This window comes from Acomys russatus, chromosome 17 (assembly GCF_903995435.1).
Source record: "Acomys russatus chromosome 17, mAcoRus1.1, whole genome shotgun sequence".
NCBI lineage: Eukaryota > Metazoa > Chordata > Mammalia > Rodentia > Muridae > Acomys > Acomys russatus.
In genome coordinates this window covers 46,207,319-46,225,025 of record NC_067153.1, presented here as the reverse complement: position 1 = coordinate 46,225,025, position 17,707 = coordinate 46,207,319, and the positions used below count along the sequence as shown (strand labels likewise).

General features: G+C 51.3%; 1 protein-coding gene across 3 annotated transcripts in view; it reads left to right on the top strand.

Moving 5' to 3' along the window:
- Positions 1-4,046: 4,046 nt before the first annotated feature.
- The window catches only part of Scube1 (signal peptide, CUB domain and EGF like domain containing 1), a 119,485-nt gene continuing 105,824 nt past the window's right edge, over positions 4,047-17,707 (top strand). For 2 of the 3 annotated variants that reach the window (XM_051160112.1, XM_051160111.1), the window contains exons 1-2: positions 4,048-4,244; positions 7,184-7,315. In XM_051160112.1, coding sequence (XP_051016069.1) covers positions 4,157-4,244; positions 7,184-7,315 — 220 coding nt within the window. In that variant the 5' untranslated portion in view covers positions 4,048-4,156. Of the gene's footprint in view, positions 4,245-7,183; positions 7,316-17,707 lie in introns of all 3 variants that reach the window. The other variant, XM_051160113.1, reaches the window with a different exon arrangement.

The window sequence follows — 17,707 nt, the reverse complement described above, 5'->3', positions numbered from 1 at the left end:
GCAGGTAGATTGTGAATTGCTAAGATTTAGGCACCATTTAGAAACCACTTTTGTCAGTATTGGAACAAAAACAAAAAACCCCAAAGCCTTACAGTGAATAGTGTCAGCTGCTGGCATGGTGCCTCTCTGCCCTTTGATCTCTGTGTTTTATGAACAAGCTGTACAGACCCAGGTTCAAATCCCACCTCTGATATTTGCTAGCTCTGTGATCCTAGACAGGCAACCTCAGATCCATTTTCTCGGGCGTCTAGTGGGGAAGGCAGCAATTTCTGTGTCACAGAGTAGATGGCAGGATTCACTGATGTCCCAGTACCACATCCAGTACAGAGGGATGAAGAAAAAATGCTATCTAACATTATACTAGGTGAGAGGGAAAGAAGACACTGGGTCACAACTCTGGGCCATCTCAGAGTTTGGATCCCAGTTGCCTGCAGACTGAGACCTCATCTGACAGCCCAGCCCAAGAAAAGAACCCACGGGCTGGAGAGATGGCTCAGAGGTTAAGAGCACTGACTGCTCTTCTAGAGGTCCTGAGTTCAATTCCCAGCAACCACATGGTAGCTCATAACCATCTATTATGTGATCGGATGCCCTCTTCTGGCCTGCAGATGTACATGCAGACAGAGCGCTGTATACATAATAAGTAAATAAATATTTTTAAAAAGAAAAGAACCTAAAGAAGCTATATGGCTCAGAATCTCACAGGGAACTGCAGAAAGGCCAGCATGGAAAATAAAGGGGCACCTACAGCAGTGGGAGGAATTAGGTAATTTTCTTTCTTTTTCTTAGGAAAAAAACATGCAAAAGCCTTGGAGGTCATCCACGCGTAGGCATGCCATCTGTGTGTTAACATTTCATGGCTACAGAGAACTCTGTATCCCAAAGAGCCCTCACAGCTAACCTAGAGAGAACCCTTTCTGGTTAAAAGTGTCCAAAAGAAGGCATTTACAGCTCGATGGCTGTTGCTACCATTCGGACCAGCGGGAGTAATGTAATTATAAGGACACTAATGTGAGCATTCCCTCTAATGTTCTACATGCCATGCTACTGAGGGCTTTGGGCTCAGCATCTCATTCAATCCTGCCCAGAAGACACCCGCGTTGCTCTTCTGTTAGTGAAGAGGAGATTGAGGCTCAGAGAGTTCCCCTGTCGTCCTTGCCTGGTTTTATCCTCCCAGCAACTCTAAGAGACTGCAGAGGTGTAGGCGACAGGGACACCATCATCAGGCCGGTCTGGCACTGAGATTGTGATCTGAGGCTAGGTCACGACTTTCCTGCCATTAAGAGGTGAGGTTGGGTCGCGGATGATGTGTCCAGAAGGAAGAGGGGAACTGGGTAATTCCTCTTGCCTCCTTACAGGCAAACACCATTGTGAACCGTCACCAGGGGGAGCCAAAGGGCCCCAAGTCCAGGGTCGTCCTCTCTGAGCACTCAAGATTTGGGGTTCTACTGACCAGCCTAGATTCCCACAGGGCACAGAAAATGGGTTGTTTAGGAGAAAGACAGCAGCTGGCTGCGTTCTTAAGCCAAAGTCACCTCAGCAGAGCAATAGGCATTCACAACTGGTTCTGGCTTGTTTCTGTGACCATTTGTTTCCCCCATTCATTCGCTGTTACATTCATTCATGCGCAGATTCGCCTGATAATAATTGCCTTGGCTCCCTTCAGGGACTGTGGTCACAGATGAGGCCCTTGGAATCCCATTTTTGGGTGGAGACAGAGGGACAACTCGGGGGTGAAAGTGGGGACTTTCATTTCTGAGCCTGAAGGAGGTCTTGCACCCAGCTTACGGAGCAGGGACAGAGGTGTGGGCAGAAGGGGACAAAGGCTCTTCCAGAAGTGTGACGTGGGCTCAGGGTGCAGAAGACATGCTGTCTGCCAGGCTGCCTTGCCTGTGGTTAGTTTAGAAGGGACGTCAGAGGAAGGCACAGGTGCTCCAAATGACGTGCAGAGCTTGGACTTGAGGTTGACCAGTCTGCTTCCCAAGCCAGTGGCCTCCACTTTCTCAGCTCAGTGTGGAGGGGTGCCAAGATATTCTTAGTTCATTGGAGCACTGACCCCATCTACGCAACCCGCCCTAGTACAATCACACAAGTATTGCTTCTGCTCCAAGAGACAAAGCATCATTCTCTGCCCTATAAACCATCTCCTTGGTCAGAACTTAGAGATACAGTCCTCCAGTGTTACCCCCGCCCCTAACTCCTCTGGTTCTGCACATTCACAGGTGCCATGGTCTCCTAGAGGGAGCCACTTCTCTTTGCACACTTGAAGGGTGTTAGGTCATCAGCAAACTTGACCTTCAAGATTACTGAGATAAAGGTTACTGCAGACAAAAATTGCATATTAGTGGGAGTCCCTGTGGACTGTAGGAAACCCCAAACCATTCCCAGCTTCCGTCCCACCTTCCTATTGAGAGTTAGAACTTGGAAAGTCTCATGGCTGCTTTTGAGTTTAGAGACACCTGAGTTGGGGTGGGAGCCCCTGAAAAAACATCGTGTTAAGAAATCCCCTTGAGGCTGGTCCATGATGGGCGCACACCTGTAATCCCAGCACTCAGGAGGCAGAGGCAGGCAGATCACTGTGAGTTTGATGCCAGCCTAGTCTAGGACAGCCAAGGCCACACAGAGAAACCCTGTCTCAAAAAACAAACAAAAACAAAACAAAACAAACAAAAAGTCCCCTTGAAAACACTTCTCAAAAATAGATTGGTTGCACAGAAGGGGGGAAAATCTCAAAACCGTACAGCTGAGAGAAGACAATATAAACCATGGTAACAAGATCTCCCAAATTAATTACATGGCCAAAAGCAACCAGGGAAAGAAAATGCAGGCAGTAGCAGGGTAGGAGATGGAGATAGATGAAATAGAGGCCAGGGCCCCACCTCTTTCTCCCTAATCCTTTCTGCACAACGCGGGTATATGGGTCTCTTGTTTGAATCTCCAACCCAATGCCACAAGACCACAGGAAATCTGGCTGGCAGCAGAAGCTGAGACACTTGGATTTAGCATTCTGGGATCTTGGAGGTGGCTGCAGAAGTGTGTGTGTGTTGGGGGCAGGGAGGAAGAGAGCCCGCGTGGAGGGGAGCCTCTGGGAGCAACCCTGCACAGGCAGAGTGGACAAAAAGAGAAAAGTCTTTGAGTCTGGAGAGCAGGAGAAAACAGAAGCTCTTATTGGTGGTTGTCAAGGAGATGGGCCTTGGGGTTTACTAAACTTTTTCAGCGTCCTGCCTCCCAAGCTGAGAGCGGCCATTGAGTGCCTGCCAGGCCCCAAGGCCGAGGGGTCAGGTGTAGACCCCAGGCCTGGGGAGGATCTGGGCCAGGGTGACCACGATGCTATGACCCCCAGCCCCTCCGGGCCTGTCACCCGAGGACCTGAGCTTGGCGAAGCAACAAGCTCCTGGGGACAGTGAGGCTACAGAGCCCTGCCAAGTCGTGTGTCCATTCCCTGAAAGCAAGGCTCTCGGCGGACGCGAGGTTGTCCAAGACAAACACTCCTATAACCATTGTCCTCGGGGCAGTACTGAAAAGTTCCTTTGATTTTTGTGTGTAAATTATGAAACTATCTTCAAGAGCTTTCCATGCGGGCTAGTTTGCAGCTCCCCGAGCAGCACTTGGCACCCAGTAGGACCTTAATAAGTGCTTATGGGTCGGCGTGCACTAAGCTTCGCCTTCACTAATCCTGGGTGCCTCGGGGCCTTTCTTCACCTCAACTCTCCCTATTGAGTGGGGCGTGGGAGGGGGGCTGAGGGGTGCTGCGCCAGAGGAACAGCCACTGTGGACCTTGGGGACCCAGGGTATAGAACAGGTCTGGGGAAGAGCGGCCTGGGATCAGTCCCGGCCGGGTGACACCCGGCACCGCGACCCTAGCTCACTCAGCTCCCACCCCCCACCTGCCGCCCGCCCCTCCCCAAAGAGGGGGCGGGCCCAGACGCCCGCAAGCCACACCACCCGACGCCCACTGGTCGGCCTCCCACGGAGCTCCGCCCCCCGCGGCCGCAGGCCAATGAGCGCGCGGCTGTCAGCTAGTCCTACGCGCCGGCCGGGTGTCTCCGGAGCCCGAGCGGTAGCGGAGCTCGCAGCAGACAGGAGCGCTCGCGGAGCGACTGCTCCGTGCGTCCCGTGCCCCGCACGCCCGCACCCGGCGCGGCCCGCAGCGAGCATGGGCGCGGCGGCCGTGCGCTGGCACTTGTGCGTGCTGCTCGCTTTGGGAGCGCGCGGGCGGCTGGTGGGGGGCAGCGGGCTCCCAGGTAAGTGCGAGAACCCGAGGGACTGCGGGCGCGCGAGGTCCTACGGGCTGCTACCCCGCGCCGTCTGAGGCCGCCCCGCGCCGGGTCCTGCCTCCTTGCAAACTTCTGTGAGCGCCCCGGGCGCAGGGGACCGGCGGGGGCGGGGTGGGTTGAGGCCCCGGGAGGGGAAGCGGGAGGCCGGAGGAAGAAAGGAAGAGCGACGGCCGCCTGAGGGGCCCGGCATGCATACGGAGACAGGCGGGGACCCCTGAGCTGTGCTCCCCCAGGGTCGAGGACTCGGCAGCTGCCGCAAAGCAAACCCTCGGAGATGGCCAAAAAGAATGTGCTGAAAATGGAGGGGATGCGGGGAGGTGTAGGGACAGACGGACAGGAGCCGAGGCGCAGAGGGAACAGACAAAAGGGTCCAGGAAGAAGCCCTGAGAAAGACAGCCGCGGGAGGGAAGAGGGGAGAGGAGACTAGGGAGGGGAGCGAGGAGGCAGTGGACAGCGGGAAGGAGAAAGGCAGATCAAAGGACTGAGAGGAGGAGACAGATGGACACCAGACAGAGAGACGGGAGGACTCAGAGGGGCGGCGCCGAGGGAGGGGACCGAGGGAGAGAGGAAGGATGGAGATGTCTGGGAAGAGATGGACAGATGGACTGTCAGACCGGAGGGGGAGAAGAGACAGACAGACGCAGGGAAGGGGGTGGATGGGAACACGAAACCAGGACTTGGTGTGTCGACGACGTACATCAGAGAGAGGGGGCAGGAGGCACAGGAGGAAGCCAGCCTTCGGTCAGAGCCCAGGAGCTGCTAGGTTGGGGGTATTTCTTCGTGATCTGAGTTTCAGGGAAGGGGGCTCCGGGGCAGAGCTGCACACCGAGCCTTTCTTCACATTTCCAGTGCACAGAGGGTCCTGCGTTGCTCTCACTCTAGCCCTCAGGAGTGAGGTCTGTTTGTGAGAGTCCCACAGCAGACACGGAGCCAGGGGCATTCCTTCCAAGATTCGGGATCCTTCACCTTTGTAGGACTGTCCTGTGTGTCTCTCTCCCTTCCTCTCCGTTCCTCCCGGTGCCTATCTGCCTTTGCCTCCCCTTTTTGCTCTGTGGAAGCCTTGGTAACTGTAGAACCTCAGCGTCTGATCTCAGAATAAGGAAACCAGGGTTGAAGGGAGCAGCCCGGTATGTGAGGCTTGTACAGGGATCTGCAACCTGGCTCAGCCAGGCTCCCTCTTTCCCCGGCCAAGTTTATAATTTGAAAGGCAGACAGCCCCACCCATCACTTCCCAACTTCTGTGTTTTCATCCTGCCTACCTAGGTGGGAGACAGAAGGGACCTCAGACACCCTCCTCCCCGCCCCCACTCCTTCCAGGACCCGTCCTGTCCCTCAGTCTCATGCCCTGACCCATGGGAAGTGAGACGATGATTCTCTCTTAGAGGTGATCTGACCCTCTCTGGTGTCCTGCCCTTGCAGTCATGGTCTCTCTGTGGCCAGCTCCCCAGAAAGCCCCTCCCCCACAACCTCCTGCGTGGCCTTGGCATGTACTCTCTGTTCTACTATGTCGCCTGCCACTTGCCTCTTGCCTAATGGCTTTGGGCAGCGGTAGAGCTGGACCGAACACTTGAGCAGAGGTAGCTGGCCATGGGATGCCACACTTGTGTGTATGTGTGTTTTGCATATGTGCGTGTGCGTGCGTGCGTGCGTGTGTGTGTGTGTGTGTGTGTGTGTGTGTGTATGTGTGTGCACATGTGTGCAGGGAAGAGTCTGTTGTGCTTCTTTCCAAGGCGGGCCCCCCCTCCTCTGGTGAACTGGTGGTACCTTGGAGTTTGGAGTGAAGAAGAGGAGTCTGAGGTGGGGTGGGGCACAGAACTAGAGCCCAGTGTCCAGCAGGGGGGGGGGTGTGGTTGAATCCAAAGTGGACATTATTGGGTACCATGAAGCCTAAGGTGAGGCCAGATGGATGAAGAGATAGGGACATTTGGAATCTCCCAGGGGGACTGTCCTCAGGGCAGCTGCTGAGAGTCCCTTGTCTGCTCACCTGAGTCCTTCTGCCTGTCCATCTGTGTGGTGGTCACAGCCAGCTGGAAGGAGAGTGACACCCAGACAAGCTCGTTCTATGATGGAGTCAAAGTCTGGTCCAGTATTATCTATCACTGGCCTCAACACCCCCATCCCCACCCCTGCCCCATCTAAACCTAAACCTGAGTAAACTCAGCACGAGCTATCGAGTGAGGGGGCAGGAGGAGAGAGGAGGATCAGGTGTGAGTACAGAGGGCCTTTTTCATCATACAACCATGACTACAGCTTTCTGTATCTTTGTGCTGGGGACAGGAGGGGAGGGAGGATGCACCAGAGCCCTCTGAGCCGGCATGGTGCTAAGGTCTAGAAGCTGAGCTCTGAGAACTGGCTTTCTGGGGTCAGGGGCCTGGGTCAGCAGAGGGAAAGGCAGGTGGAGAGACTCCACTCTGGATTGCATCCCAGAGGATTACCCTTCCCATGGCCTCTCTGCTTGATTACCTGCAACCTCCCTGGGGATGGCCCCTGCTCAATATGATACTTGGACCCCATTCTGCCTCAGTTTCCTCATCTGCAACCAAGGGGTTAGGTCCTTCAGAGGACTCTTTTGGAATGAGGAGTGTGGAGGGATAGAAACCAAGATCCACAGAGAGGCTTTCCTTTCTGGTGTCCCTAGCCTTCAGTGTCTCCGTATCTTGAGTGTGAGGATAATAGCCCTACCTAGTAGGACTGTTATGAAAATAAAGACCAGATGTGTGATGACGTGTGCCTGGCACAAAGAAGCTGCCTCAAGGATGTAACCAATTGCCCCTTGTTAGACCAAATTGCCACGGAACTGTCAAGATTAGTTCCCCCTGTGGTAGGATGGGGGCACGGACTTCCGGCACGTCTCAGATGGCTTCCTAGCACACTTCTTCACCTGCAGTTTCTTCTCCCCCCCACAGGAGCTGCGGACGTGGATGAATGCTCAGAGGGCACAGACGACTGCCACATAGATGCCATCTGCCAGAACACACCCAAGTCCTACAAATGTCTCTGCAAGCCTGGCTACAAAGGGGAAGGGAGGCAGTGTGAAGGTGAGTTCCCTCAGCCTTCCCCACCAAGTGGGGACCCGGAGGGAGGTGGCCGAGGCCTGCCTTGTGGCATACCAGTGGCCTGAACCTGCAGCCTAGCACTGTAGACACAGATAGCTCCGGCTTCTGTCAAGTCTTAAGCTGTCCAGAGGCCTGCAGACCTCCTGGAATGTCGACATAGCTGCTCATCTGAAGAGTGAAAGATGAAAATGTGGGGTACCCAGCTTTCACCTAAACATTGGCCTCTTTTTTCTGTTAGAAATCAAGGTTGAATGAGCATTTGTGTGTCTTGTCCTGACTATGTATGGGAACCAGTAAAAACACAGACTAGGGACTAGAGAGATGGCTCAGAGGTTAAGAGCTTTGGCTGCTCTTCCAAAGGTCCTGAGTTCAATTCCCAGCAACCACATGGTGGCTCACAACCATCTATATTGAGTTCTGGTGTACAGGTGTACATGCAGGCACAACACTGTATGCAAAATAAATAAATATGTGTGTGTGTGTGTGTGTGTATATATATATATATATATATATATATATATATATATATATATATTATATTTTTTTTTTTTTTTTTTTTTTTTTTTTTTTTTTTTTTTTTAAACCAGAGTAACTTACCTTCTGGGTCCTTAACTTCAGCCTCTTAACCACCCTGTGTAACCTGCAGCTTCTACCGAGGACCTGCCCATGAATGGGGTGTGAGACTGGCTCCTCTTTTTAAAGCTTAGATAGTGTGATTCAATCTATTCATCCATCTGTCTTGCCTCTTCTCCCTGCATCTGGGGTGATGGGTTTATGAATGGGTTCAAAAGTAGAAACCCATTCCCCAGGGCAGACACAGTAATACATAGCTTTAATCCCAGCACACAGGAAGCAGAGGCAAGGAGACCTCTGAGTTTGAGGCCAGCCTGGTTTACAAAAGTGAGTTCCAGGACAGCCAGAGCTACACAGAGAAACCTTGTCTCAAAAAAGCAAAAAATAAGAAATAAAATAGGCTGGGTGGTGGTGGTGCACGCCTTTAATCCTAGCGTTTGGGAGGCAGAAGCAGGTGGGTTGCTGTGAGTTCAAGGCCAGCCTTGTCTACAAAGTGAGACCAGAACAGCCAAAGATACACAGAGAAACTCTGTCTAGAAAAACAAAAAATAAAAAGAGTTCAAACCAAGTGGCTCTATAGGCTAGAACATCTTGGGCTACACAGTGGGTTTGAGACTAGCCTGGACTAGATCATTAGATCCTGATGAATTGGGCAGAGTTTGGCTTTTGGGGTCTACAGTGTTTTCTCCTTGATCCATGTACCCATGACCCAGGCATTGCCACCCACCCTCAGTGTACAGATGAAAATCAACTGAGGCAGGCATCAAGTGCAGGGTTTCCAAAGTTTTACAGTGATGCAGACAGGACTAAAACCAGAGGTTTCTGATCCTCACTCGGGCACTCTGGCTCTCAGTTGTCAGCGTGGGATTGCGTTAGGCAAGCATTGCGTGAAAACGGGATGAGGTACTGCCCCTTCTGACCAGGCTCTGCAGAGTTGGGGCGTTGCAGCTGCCCAGTGCCCCAGGGAATTCCGTCATCACTGGCCCATTGCTTTTAGTCAGCTTCTAAAGGCTGGCTTATTTAATCTGGCTTTTCTCTCAGCCCGGAATTGCTCTGCTTGGCCTCAGACTAACTCAGCAATATGCTCTAATCTTCTGTCTTCTCATTTTCTGGCCTGTTCCGTCTTCACCTGAGTGCTCTCTCTCTCGCTCTCTCTCTCTCTCTCTCTCTCTCTCTCTCTCTGCAACCCATCTCTCTATTACTGTCCTGTTAAAAACAGTCTCCTCTTTCTCTGTAAAACTGCCTCTTAAGTAGCTTCCCTTTCCTCTCTGTTCTTGTGAGAGCTGGGCATATCCTTCATTGATTCATCACCTTTTCTGCCACTCAGTTAGACATCACTTTCCAACATGGGTGCTTCCTTCTGCAAACTAACTTTACCTTTGTTTGGGATTAAAGGCATGTGCCACCCACATCTGGATCTAAGCTTTTCTTTACCTGATACTTGCTCTACACCAGGCTGGCCTTGAACTCAAATATGTTTGTTTCTGTCTCTTGGATTAAAGGCGTGTTTGTATTCCAGCCGGATCACACAGACCCACAAGACCTTTGGATGTGATCTCTTGCCAGAGCAGGCGTGTTCTGAACTACCATTCCTCTGCAGAGGCTGGCCTTGAACTCAGGAGGCTGCCTCTATTTCTGTGATTACAGATGTGTATCACCACGCCTGTTGGATGGAGTGTTAGGGATCAGACCCAGGGCTCCCTGTATACTAGGCAATCTTCTACAACTGAGTTGTGTCCCAGCCCAAGAGTCTGGCTCTGTGGATTTTTGCCCACCTGTGCCCCCAAAAGGAAGTTGGAATGCCTATGGAAACACACACACACACACACACACACACACACACACACACACACACCTACCTCTGGCTGTACCCCCAGGAACTCAGGAGCACCTCTCTTACAAAGTGAATCTGTCATTCTTCTCCCAGCTCCAGGAGCAGGGCCTAGCGATAACCCTGGCCTGTGGAATATCTTTAGTCTGAGCCCCAAGCCCCGCCCAGACTGGAGTTTGGATGAACAATTTGTGAGACCCCAGTGAGTGGAGGATGGTGGGAAGTAGGGAGCATGGGAATTGCCAGGAAGATCTTTCCTGTGATGGTGACATCCTAACCCTATGTCTTGTGAGAAGAAAGCAGGGAACAGCCTGGCCTCTGCAAGGAGCCTTGGTTGCAGGCTACCTCTGACGTGCACACAGCAAACCTCAGTGTCTCCTTTGGCTCTATGAGCCCAAACTGTTCCCCACCCATGCTGAAGACTAGGCCAGACACTGCAGTGTGTGAAGCCTGCCCAACCCTGGTGCCTAGCTCCTAGTATTCAACATGTAGACGCGTGTGTACCTGCTACTACGTGCTGTCAGAGTAGCTGCAAAGGGGGTCGTGAATGGTAAAGGCCCTCAGTGCCACACACCTTGGAGGTGATGCGCAAGGTACCATGTGCCCTGTCCTTCAGCTGGTGGAACCTTCCAGCTGACATCATTCATCAGTGCTGATCTTAACACACAGTGAATGCTGCCTGGCCCAGGTTCTAAGGGCCTGGGTGGACCCAGCCTGCTTGTCTTGGGTGTCCCTGTTCCTGAAGACTCACACACGGCATTGATTGGCATCAGTACAGCCTGCTGGAATAGTAACACAGGGGCCATCAGATTCCCTAAATGGATACCCCCAGAAGGCTGTAGACACATCTGGAGGGGCTGACAGGCCACATTCAGGGTGGCCTCAGGGAGCTCAGAGACCACCCAGATGTTCATTTCCTGGTTTGCATGGTCCAGAAGAGACATGAGAGAGAAGGGCCTTGCCAGGATTGGGATGAGAGCCCAGGTGTGGTGGGCCCATGGCTGCGCGTCTGCTGTGGTCACTGCACTGTCTGTCACGTTCTGAATGGCCCTCATTCAACCAAGCAGTCATTAAAGAATAGATCTTAAGCCAGAGTGCTGGGACTCGTGTCCAGCCTGTGTCTAAGCAAAGCCACTCAACCCCTGTCTGTACAAGAAGCACCATTCTAGAAGATGCTTTGTGGAAGGTAAGGGTTAAGTGCGCCGGCACATTTAACCCATGAGAGTGTAGCCTGCCATTTCAGGTGTGACACACAAGCATTAGCTGCTGCTGCCCTGGTGATGGCAGTAGCACTGGCAGGTGATGGTGAGGTGGAGGTTTTTCTTTTTATCGTCTTTCTGCAGTGCTGAGATCCAAACCCAGAGCCTTGTGCAAACCACATGACAAATGCTGTACTACTGAGCTACATACACCCGCTACCAAGGGTGATGCTGTTGCTCCTAGTGATTTGATGATGAAGGTGATATTGGTAATGGTGGATATGATAATATAACAACATATATATGTTTAATATATATATATAGCAAATATACTGATAGTGCTTTATGAAGGTTATGGTGATGGTAATGAAAAAAAAATAACATTAGTGAGGGTGGTGATGATGGTGATGGTGAAGGCAAGGGTGGTGATGATATTAATGATGTTAGTCTGGTGATGACTGATATTGACGCTGGTGGTATTGGTGATGAGATGATTATGATTGGTGGAGATAGAGATTGTGGTACTGATGGTGACAATGGTGATGAGCTATGGATGACCTTGAGGCAGTGTCCATTATTGTTTAATTCTCATCTCGTCCTGGTGATTGTGTTAGTGCTGGCAGAGGGCTTTCTGTGGGCTGACAGTGACTGTGAGGCAGGGGCTTGCTGAGGACAAATGGGGCTGCCTTGGGCCACTGATAAGGTTCTGATGAGGCAGTAGAGCTTTCTCCGTGACTTGCGTCCTGGTGGAAGTGAACTTGTGGATGTACAAAGTTGGAAGACGCATCTTAGGGTACCAGGAGGCCCCTGAACTGGATAGGTGATTGCTCCTGCTGTTAGACCTTTCCAGATCCCTTCATACTCCCACTGTAAGCCCTGCCATACTGCGTTCTATGTTTCTGGGTTTCTCCTGGACCCGCCTCAAGGGCTGCTGCTGTCACCTGTCTGATTCCAATCCCAGAAACCTGGCTGTGAGGAGAGGGGAGTGTATCCCCAGGGTCACCTCCTTCTGGAAGCTTTCCTTGATTCTCAAACAGGTGAATCCCCACTTGTTATCATCCCTCCCTCAGAGCCTGTCGCCCTAGGTTGTGGTGTCCCACACCACTCCTCTGAGGCTGGTCCAAACATGTTGGCAGAAGGCAGCTACTAGCTTGGGGATCACTGGGAAAGGCCTCCCTGAGACTCGCACACCTGGAAAACTAGCAGGTGAGGAAACTGAAGTCTCTAACTGGCACGGACCAGTGACAGAGTTCATCTGGGGAAACTGAGTCCAGAGAGCTCAGTCTTCAGACAGGTGATCCAGCCAAGTAGAGGCAGAGGCTGGCTCCAGCCATCAGCCATGGGGTCTCAACAGTCCGTCCGAAGTCTGAAGGCTGTGGGGAGAGGGTTCCCTTGCTGTGCACTGACAGAGGAGGTCATAGGGACCCTTTCCTCGGCAGTCGTTACCTGGGGACAGGTCTATAACTATGACCCCCTAAGATCACACCATCCTGGAATAGATGGGAGCCCTCCCCTTGGGCACACCCCAAGTTTCTGGCCAAATACTTTGAACTACTGCTTTTTTTTTTTTTTTTTTTTTAAATCCTCCCTTCCTGAATCTCACCCCAACCACCTTTATTTACTTTCTCAAATTCCAGCTCCTTTCTACCCTGGGACTTTTGCGCACTCTGTTTTCTCAGTCCCTCTTCCCTTAGCCAAGCTGGCGCACCCAGGTCTCACGGGGCCCTTTGGGCACAGGCCTTTTGGAGGCCATGGGGGCCAGCCCTGCCGGAGCTGGCCCCCTGTTCTGAATTAACCAGGCCTGTTTGTGCTTATTCGGCCAGAGGGGCAGGCTGGGGCCAGGAGGGGGCAACTCATCCCCCTTAAATGCTTCAACTCATTTAACCTTAATCGCCTTGTTTTCATAGACATTTGCTAAGGAAAAGGACCAAATTATAGCTTGAATTGGGTCTTACTAATCTTAATTAAAAGCTCTCGTTTATAATCAGGACCAGGCCTCAAATAAGGAACAAACCACCCTCAAATGGCCTGTTTAAATAACCAAGGCACCCCCCCCCCCTAATGGCCGTTTAGTCTGAACCCACAGCGCACATCGCCTTTCTATGTGCACTTAATTTTCAGACCATTCATTCAAGCGGTTTATTCCTCTTGCAGGTTTTTCAACTCAGGCCCTTTTCAAAATGCTGTAATTAAAGCTCTTGGGGGAAATGAGATTTTTGTTTTGGCCACAGTATATTAAATATATTACTATTTTCCTTTTGGGGAATGTGTGTGAAAAGAGAAAAAAAAATGACAACCATCAGAGATTGCAAAATTAGCATGTATGTAATGGATGTAAATAATCACTTCCTGGATTTTATATCCCCAGGGTGTACTTGTCAATCACGGACGTTAGGTAGATTACAGAGCATGTCATTAAAGGGTTTTTAACCAAACTCTTAATAACACACCCAGCGATTCATTTAGTTTATCATTAAGTGGGGGAAAAAAAAAAAAAACGTAAAACCAATTGACCTTCATAACGAATAATGGCCAAGGTCTTATTAAGTCATTTCCATCTTGATTATAGCACACTTTATTGAAACTCCAGGTAAATTTTTGCTTGGGGCAGGGGAGGTCAGGAAAAGCTGGCGGGTGGGAAGCTAGCAAGGGAACGTTCTCCTCCCCCTAAGTCTGAAAAACATGCAATTATGCATGCTAATGTGTGTGCTGCCCAAGATGAAAGCTGGGATCCAGCAGACCAGGCAGGCAAGAGGGGTCTGGATGAGACTTCAAGCTCCCAGCTACTTAGTCCCAGGTAGCAATTAAATGGTGTTCTCATTCCGGTTCAGTTCTGTGACAAAATTTTCATCAGACTCTGATGAAAAGATACCCTATGAGGGGCTGGAGAGATGGCTCAGCGGTTAAGAGCACCGTCTGCTCTTCCAAAGGTCCTGAGTTCAATTCCCAGCAACCGCATGGTGGCTCACAACCATCTATCATGAGATCTGGTTCCCTCTTCTGGTGTGCAGGTGTACATGCAGGCAAAGCACTGTATACATAATAAATAAATAAATCTTTAAAAAAAAAAAAAGATACCCTATGAGCATATACAGGGGGAGGAGGTCCCCCTCAGTCACAGTCATAGGGGAGGGGAGTAAGGGGAAAATGGGAGGGAGGGAGGAATGGGAGGATACAAGGGATGGGATAACAATTGAGATGTAATATGAATAAATTAATAAAATATATTTAAAAAATAAAAATAAATAAATTGAAACTTGAAAAAAGAAAAGAAAAGCTACACAGGAAGGAATGAGTGTGTTTTCCCTTACAGTTCCTGGGTACAGTCCAGCATTGTGGGGAGGTTAAGGCAGGAACAACCACACAGAGAGACAAACGCACCCATGGTGCCTGCTTGGTTAGTGATAAGCGAACCCTCTCTACACAGTCCAGGCCCCCAAACCAGGGGATGGTGCTGTGCTGCCCACAATGTACTGGGGCTTCCCACATCAGTTAACATTTGGGACAAGTCTCCACAGACACGCCCACACGCCAACTTGACCTAGACTCTTCCATGACTCAGTGGCGAGGAGCTCTTGCTCTTCCTGCCAATGACCCAGGTTTGGTTCTCAGCACCCACATGGCGGCTCACAGTCATCTGTAATTCCACTTCCAGGGGATCCAACACCCTCTTTTGACCTCTGTGAGCAACAATCGCACATGTGGTGCACATACATACATTCAAGGGAAACACTACACATAAAATAAAAATAAATCTTAAAAGGAAAACAAAACAAAACAAATGAAAAAAAAAAAAAAACCAACAACAACAACAAAGACCCCAAACAAACCTAACCATCAAAGGCAGGGTTGCTTGTGACTGGTCCTTGTCAATGGCAGTTTAAGACCCTTAGGACTTTTTTGAGGCCCATGACTATCTGTAGCAGGGACAATGAAAACCTTATGCACTTGAAGGGTTTGTATTGGAGATAGGTTCCTCTAAAATGTGGGATCTGGCTTGGAGTGTCCATAGTGTTGGCCCAGGGTCTTCTCACTGTTCGGCTTAGTGCTGGAGCCCAGATCTGTTCCTAGGCATAACCCCCACTGTCAGCAGGGAGCTGGGAAAGACAAAATGAGTTAGAAAAAAAAAGAAGCAGAGTTGGGCGTGGCCGCACACGCCTACAACCCCAGAGGCAGTCGGATTGCTGTGAATTCAAGGCCAGCCTGGTCTACAAGTCCAGGAGAGCCAAGACTACACAGAGAAGCCTTGTCCTGAAAAAACAAAACAAAATAACAACAACAACAACAAAAAACCCACAAAAAACAACAAAGAGGCAGGACTCAGTAGGGGTGGAAAAGCAGCGAGGGTATCTACCCCTGCCTGTGGTGGGGAAGAAACGGTGATGAGGTGAGGGGTAGAAGGTAGAGAGAGAATGTGCTTGCACGAGTGTCATCCAAGCCAGGCTAGGAGAGTGGAGCACAAACAGGTCTCCTATGCCTCCAGCTCTAGGGCCAGTAGATAGAAGAGACTCAAAGGGGGCTCACCGACCCCCAAAATTCTGCAAGTAATGGGAGCCCTGGTTTCCTCAAACTGCCTCTCTTGCTGATAGGAACAGCAACACCTGCCTGGGAACTCACACTTGAGCAGACTGCACCTGACTCTAGGGCACTGGTTCTCAACCTGTGGGTCGTGACCCCTATAGGGGCTCACATATCAAATGGCCTGCATCTCAGATGTTATGATTCATAACAGTAGCCAAATTACAGTTATGAAGTAGCAACGAAAATCATTTTACGGTTGAGGGGGGTCACTACAACATAAGGAAGTGTATTGACGGGCCGCAGCGTGAAGGGAGAACCACTGCTCTAGTGTATGTTGAAGGTGGCCTCAGAGGCTTTGTGCAGAGCTCTTCCCCTCTAAAGCTCCTTTTCCACCTGACTTCCCACCCCCCTGGGTTGTTCCCCCCCACCCCCCACCCCAGGTGGCAGTCCTTCTCAGCACTGCCTGCAGGCCCTCCACCCTCCCACCCCCTCCTACCCCCTCCCCTCCCCTCTGCTGCTTCTTATTACAGTGGCTGTATTTGTGTTTCCATCACAGGAATGCTAACCAGAAAAAAACCATTATTTCTAAGAAAATAAACTGTGGGCTTGTTGGCCTTTGAGCGCTACTGAGATGGATATGGGCCTTCCCCCAAAGGCCTTGAGACAAAGAGTGCCGGGGGCTTGTGTATACGGGCAAGGTCAGGGGGTCCCAGAGGCTGCCCTGACTGGGTCTTCCAGATGGATCCAGGCTGCAGTCCTGGGAGGTATGGGACTGTGGCAACAGTGGTTGCCTAAGGCTTGAGACCTGGATTCCTAACAGCTGTCAGGGTTGATCCTCCCCCCCCAAGTCCTTCCAGAGTTTCCAAAATGCACCCTTCCCTCAGAGGACCTATGCCTTCTGTCTTGAGGAGCTGAGAATGAATCTACGGAGATCAGGGCCTCAAGCCTTGTGGGTCTTCCAAACTACTCCATGCTGACTGCCAAGTTCCGAGACAGAGAGAGGTCCCAGACCCCTTGGGCTCCCTACTGTGAGAAGAACTTCCTGCCCACCCTCGAGGTAACTCGAGGTAAATGCGTTGACCATCAATGGAGCTCACCCACCTGTCCCTCCCACTGACAGTCCCACAGGCAGACCTGCACCTCACTGGGGTCCTGTTAGTTTCTCCCTATAGCCAGGTGGGCAGCTTCCTGTGATCCAGGGTGAGGACAAGAGGCCTTGGCATAGGCACAGAATGAAGGCAGGCAGGTGTCCTGATCCACAGTGAATACCATGAGCAGTGAATACTGTGACGTTCTGGTCCTCTGAGACATGGGACAGCCCTGGGATGGCATCATCTAGGTTAAGGGCACTGAGTCCAAAGCTAACCCACTTGTGTTAAGTTCCGGCTTTGCAGCTCACTTGCCCCGTGAGTAGGGAAGTAGAGGTGGTCCTTCCTACCCGGGCCACAGGGAAGGTTTAGCCGGTTGCCATGAGGATAATCTCCTCTGTTACTTCTGTTTTTTTGGAGGGTAACACCCTACAGGGATCTAGGGAGAAAGATGGGGAGCCCTTCCACCCAGGTGAGTTCAACTCAGGGTCATCAGCCTGTAACAAGGACAGGAAGCTGAGCTGGGGGTCCCTGACCTAAACTACCATCAGCCAAGGCTTAGTGCTCAAAACCCCCTCTGCTGACCCTCAGTTGCACCTCTATGCAATCCAAGGGGGGTGGACCAGCTCTTTTATTTTGAGCTGGGTCTCCCGTTGCTGATGATCCCAGGGCTGGGTTTGGAGCCCCTAGAAGATTCTTAACTTTCCAGGTGCGTAGCCCCACTTGCCCCAGTCTTGCCAAATGAAGGAGAGAACTGCTGCCAGCTCCTGGGATCCAGCTTGTAACAGGCAGAAGGGAGCACAGGGCTGTTTGAGCCCCACAAGCTCCTCACTGCTACCCCCAGACATTTCCAGGGCTCAGGGACCCTCAACCGGTGTTTCCTAAGGTCTTGAAGCCAGAGCCTGAAGAAAAGTCGCAAAGAAGAACTAGGGTATTGCTGAGGGAGAACTGCTATAACTTGTCCATTGTTTTCCTAGTGGCATGGTAGGGACACCCTTCTGATCTTGGGAGAACGCACCCTACCCCGAACCCAGGCTGAGCAGTGCCATAGAGGATAGTTCAAAGTGAGCATCCTTGAGCCAATCCGGAAATGCCAATACCTGGAAGGTGGAGGAAGACAAAACTTGGAGGCCAGCCTGAGCTACATAGTAGGGGCCTGTCC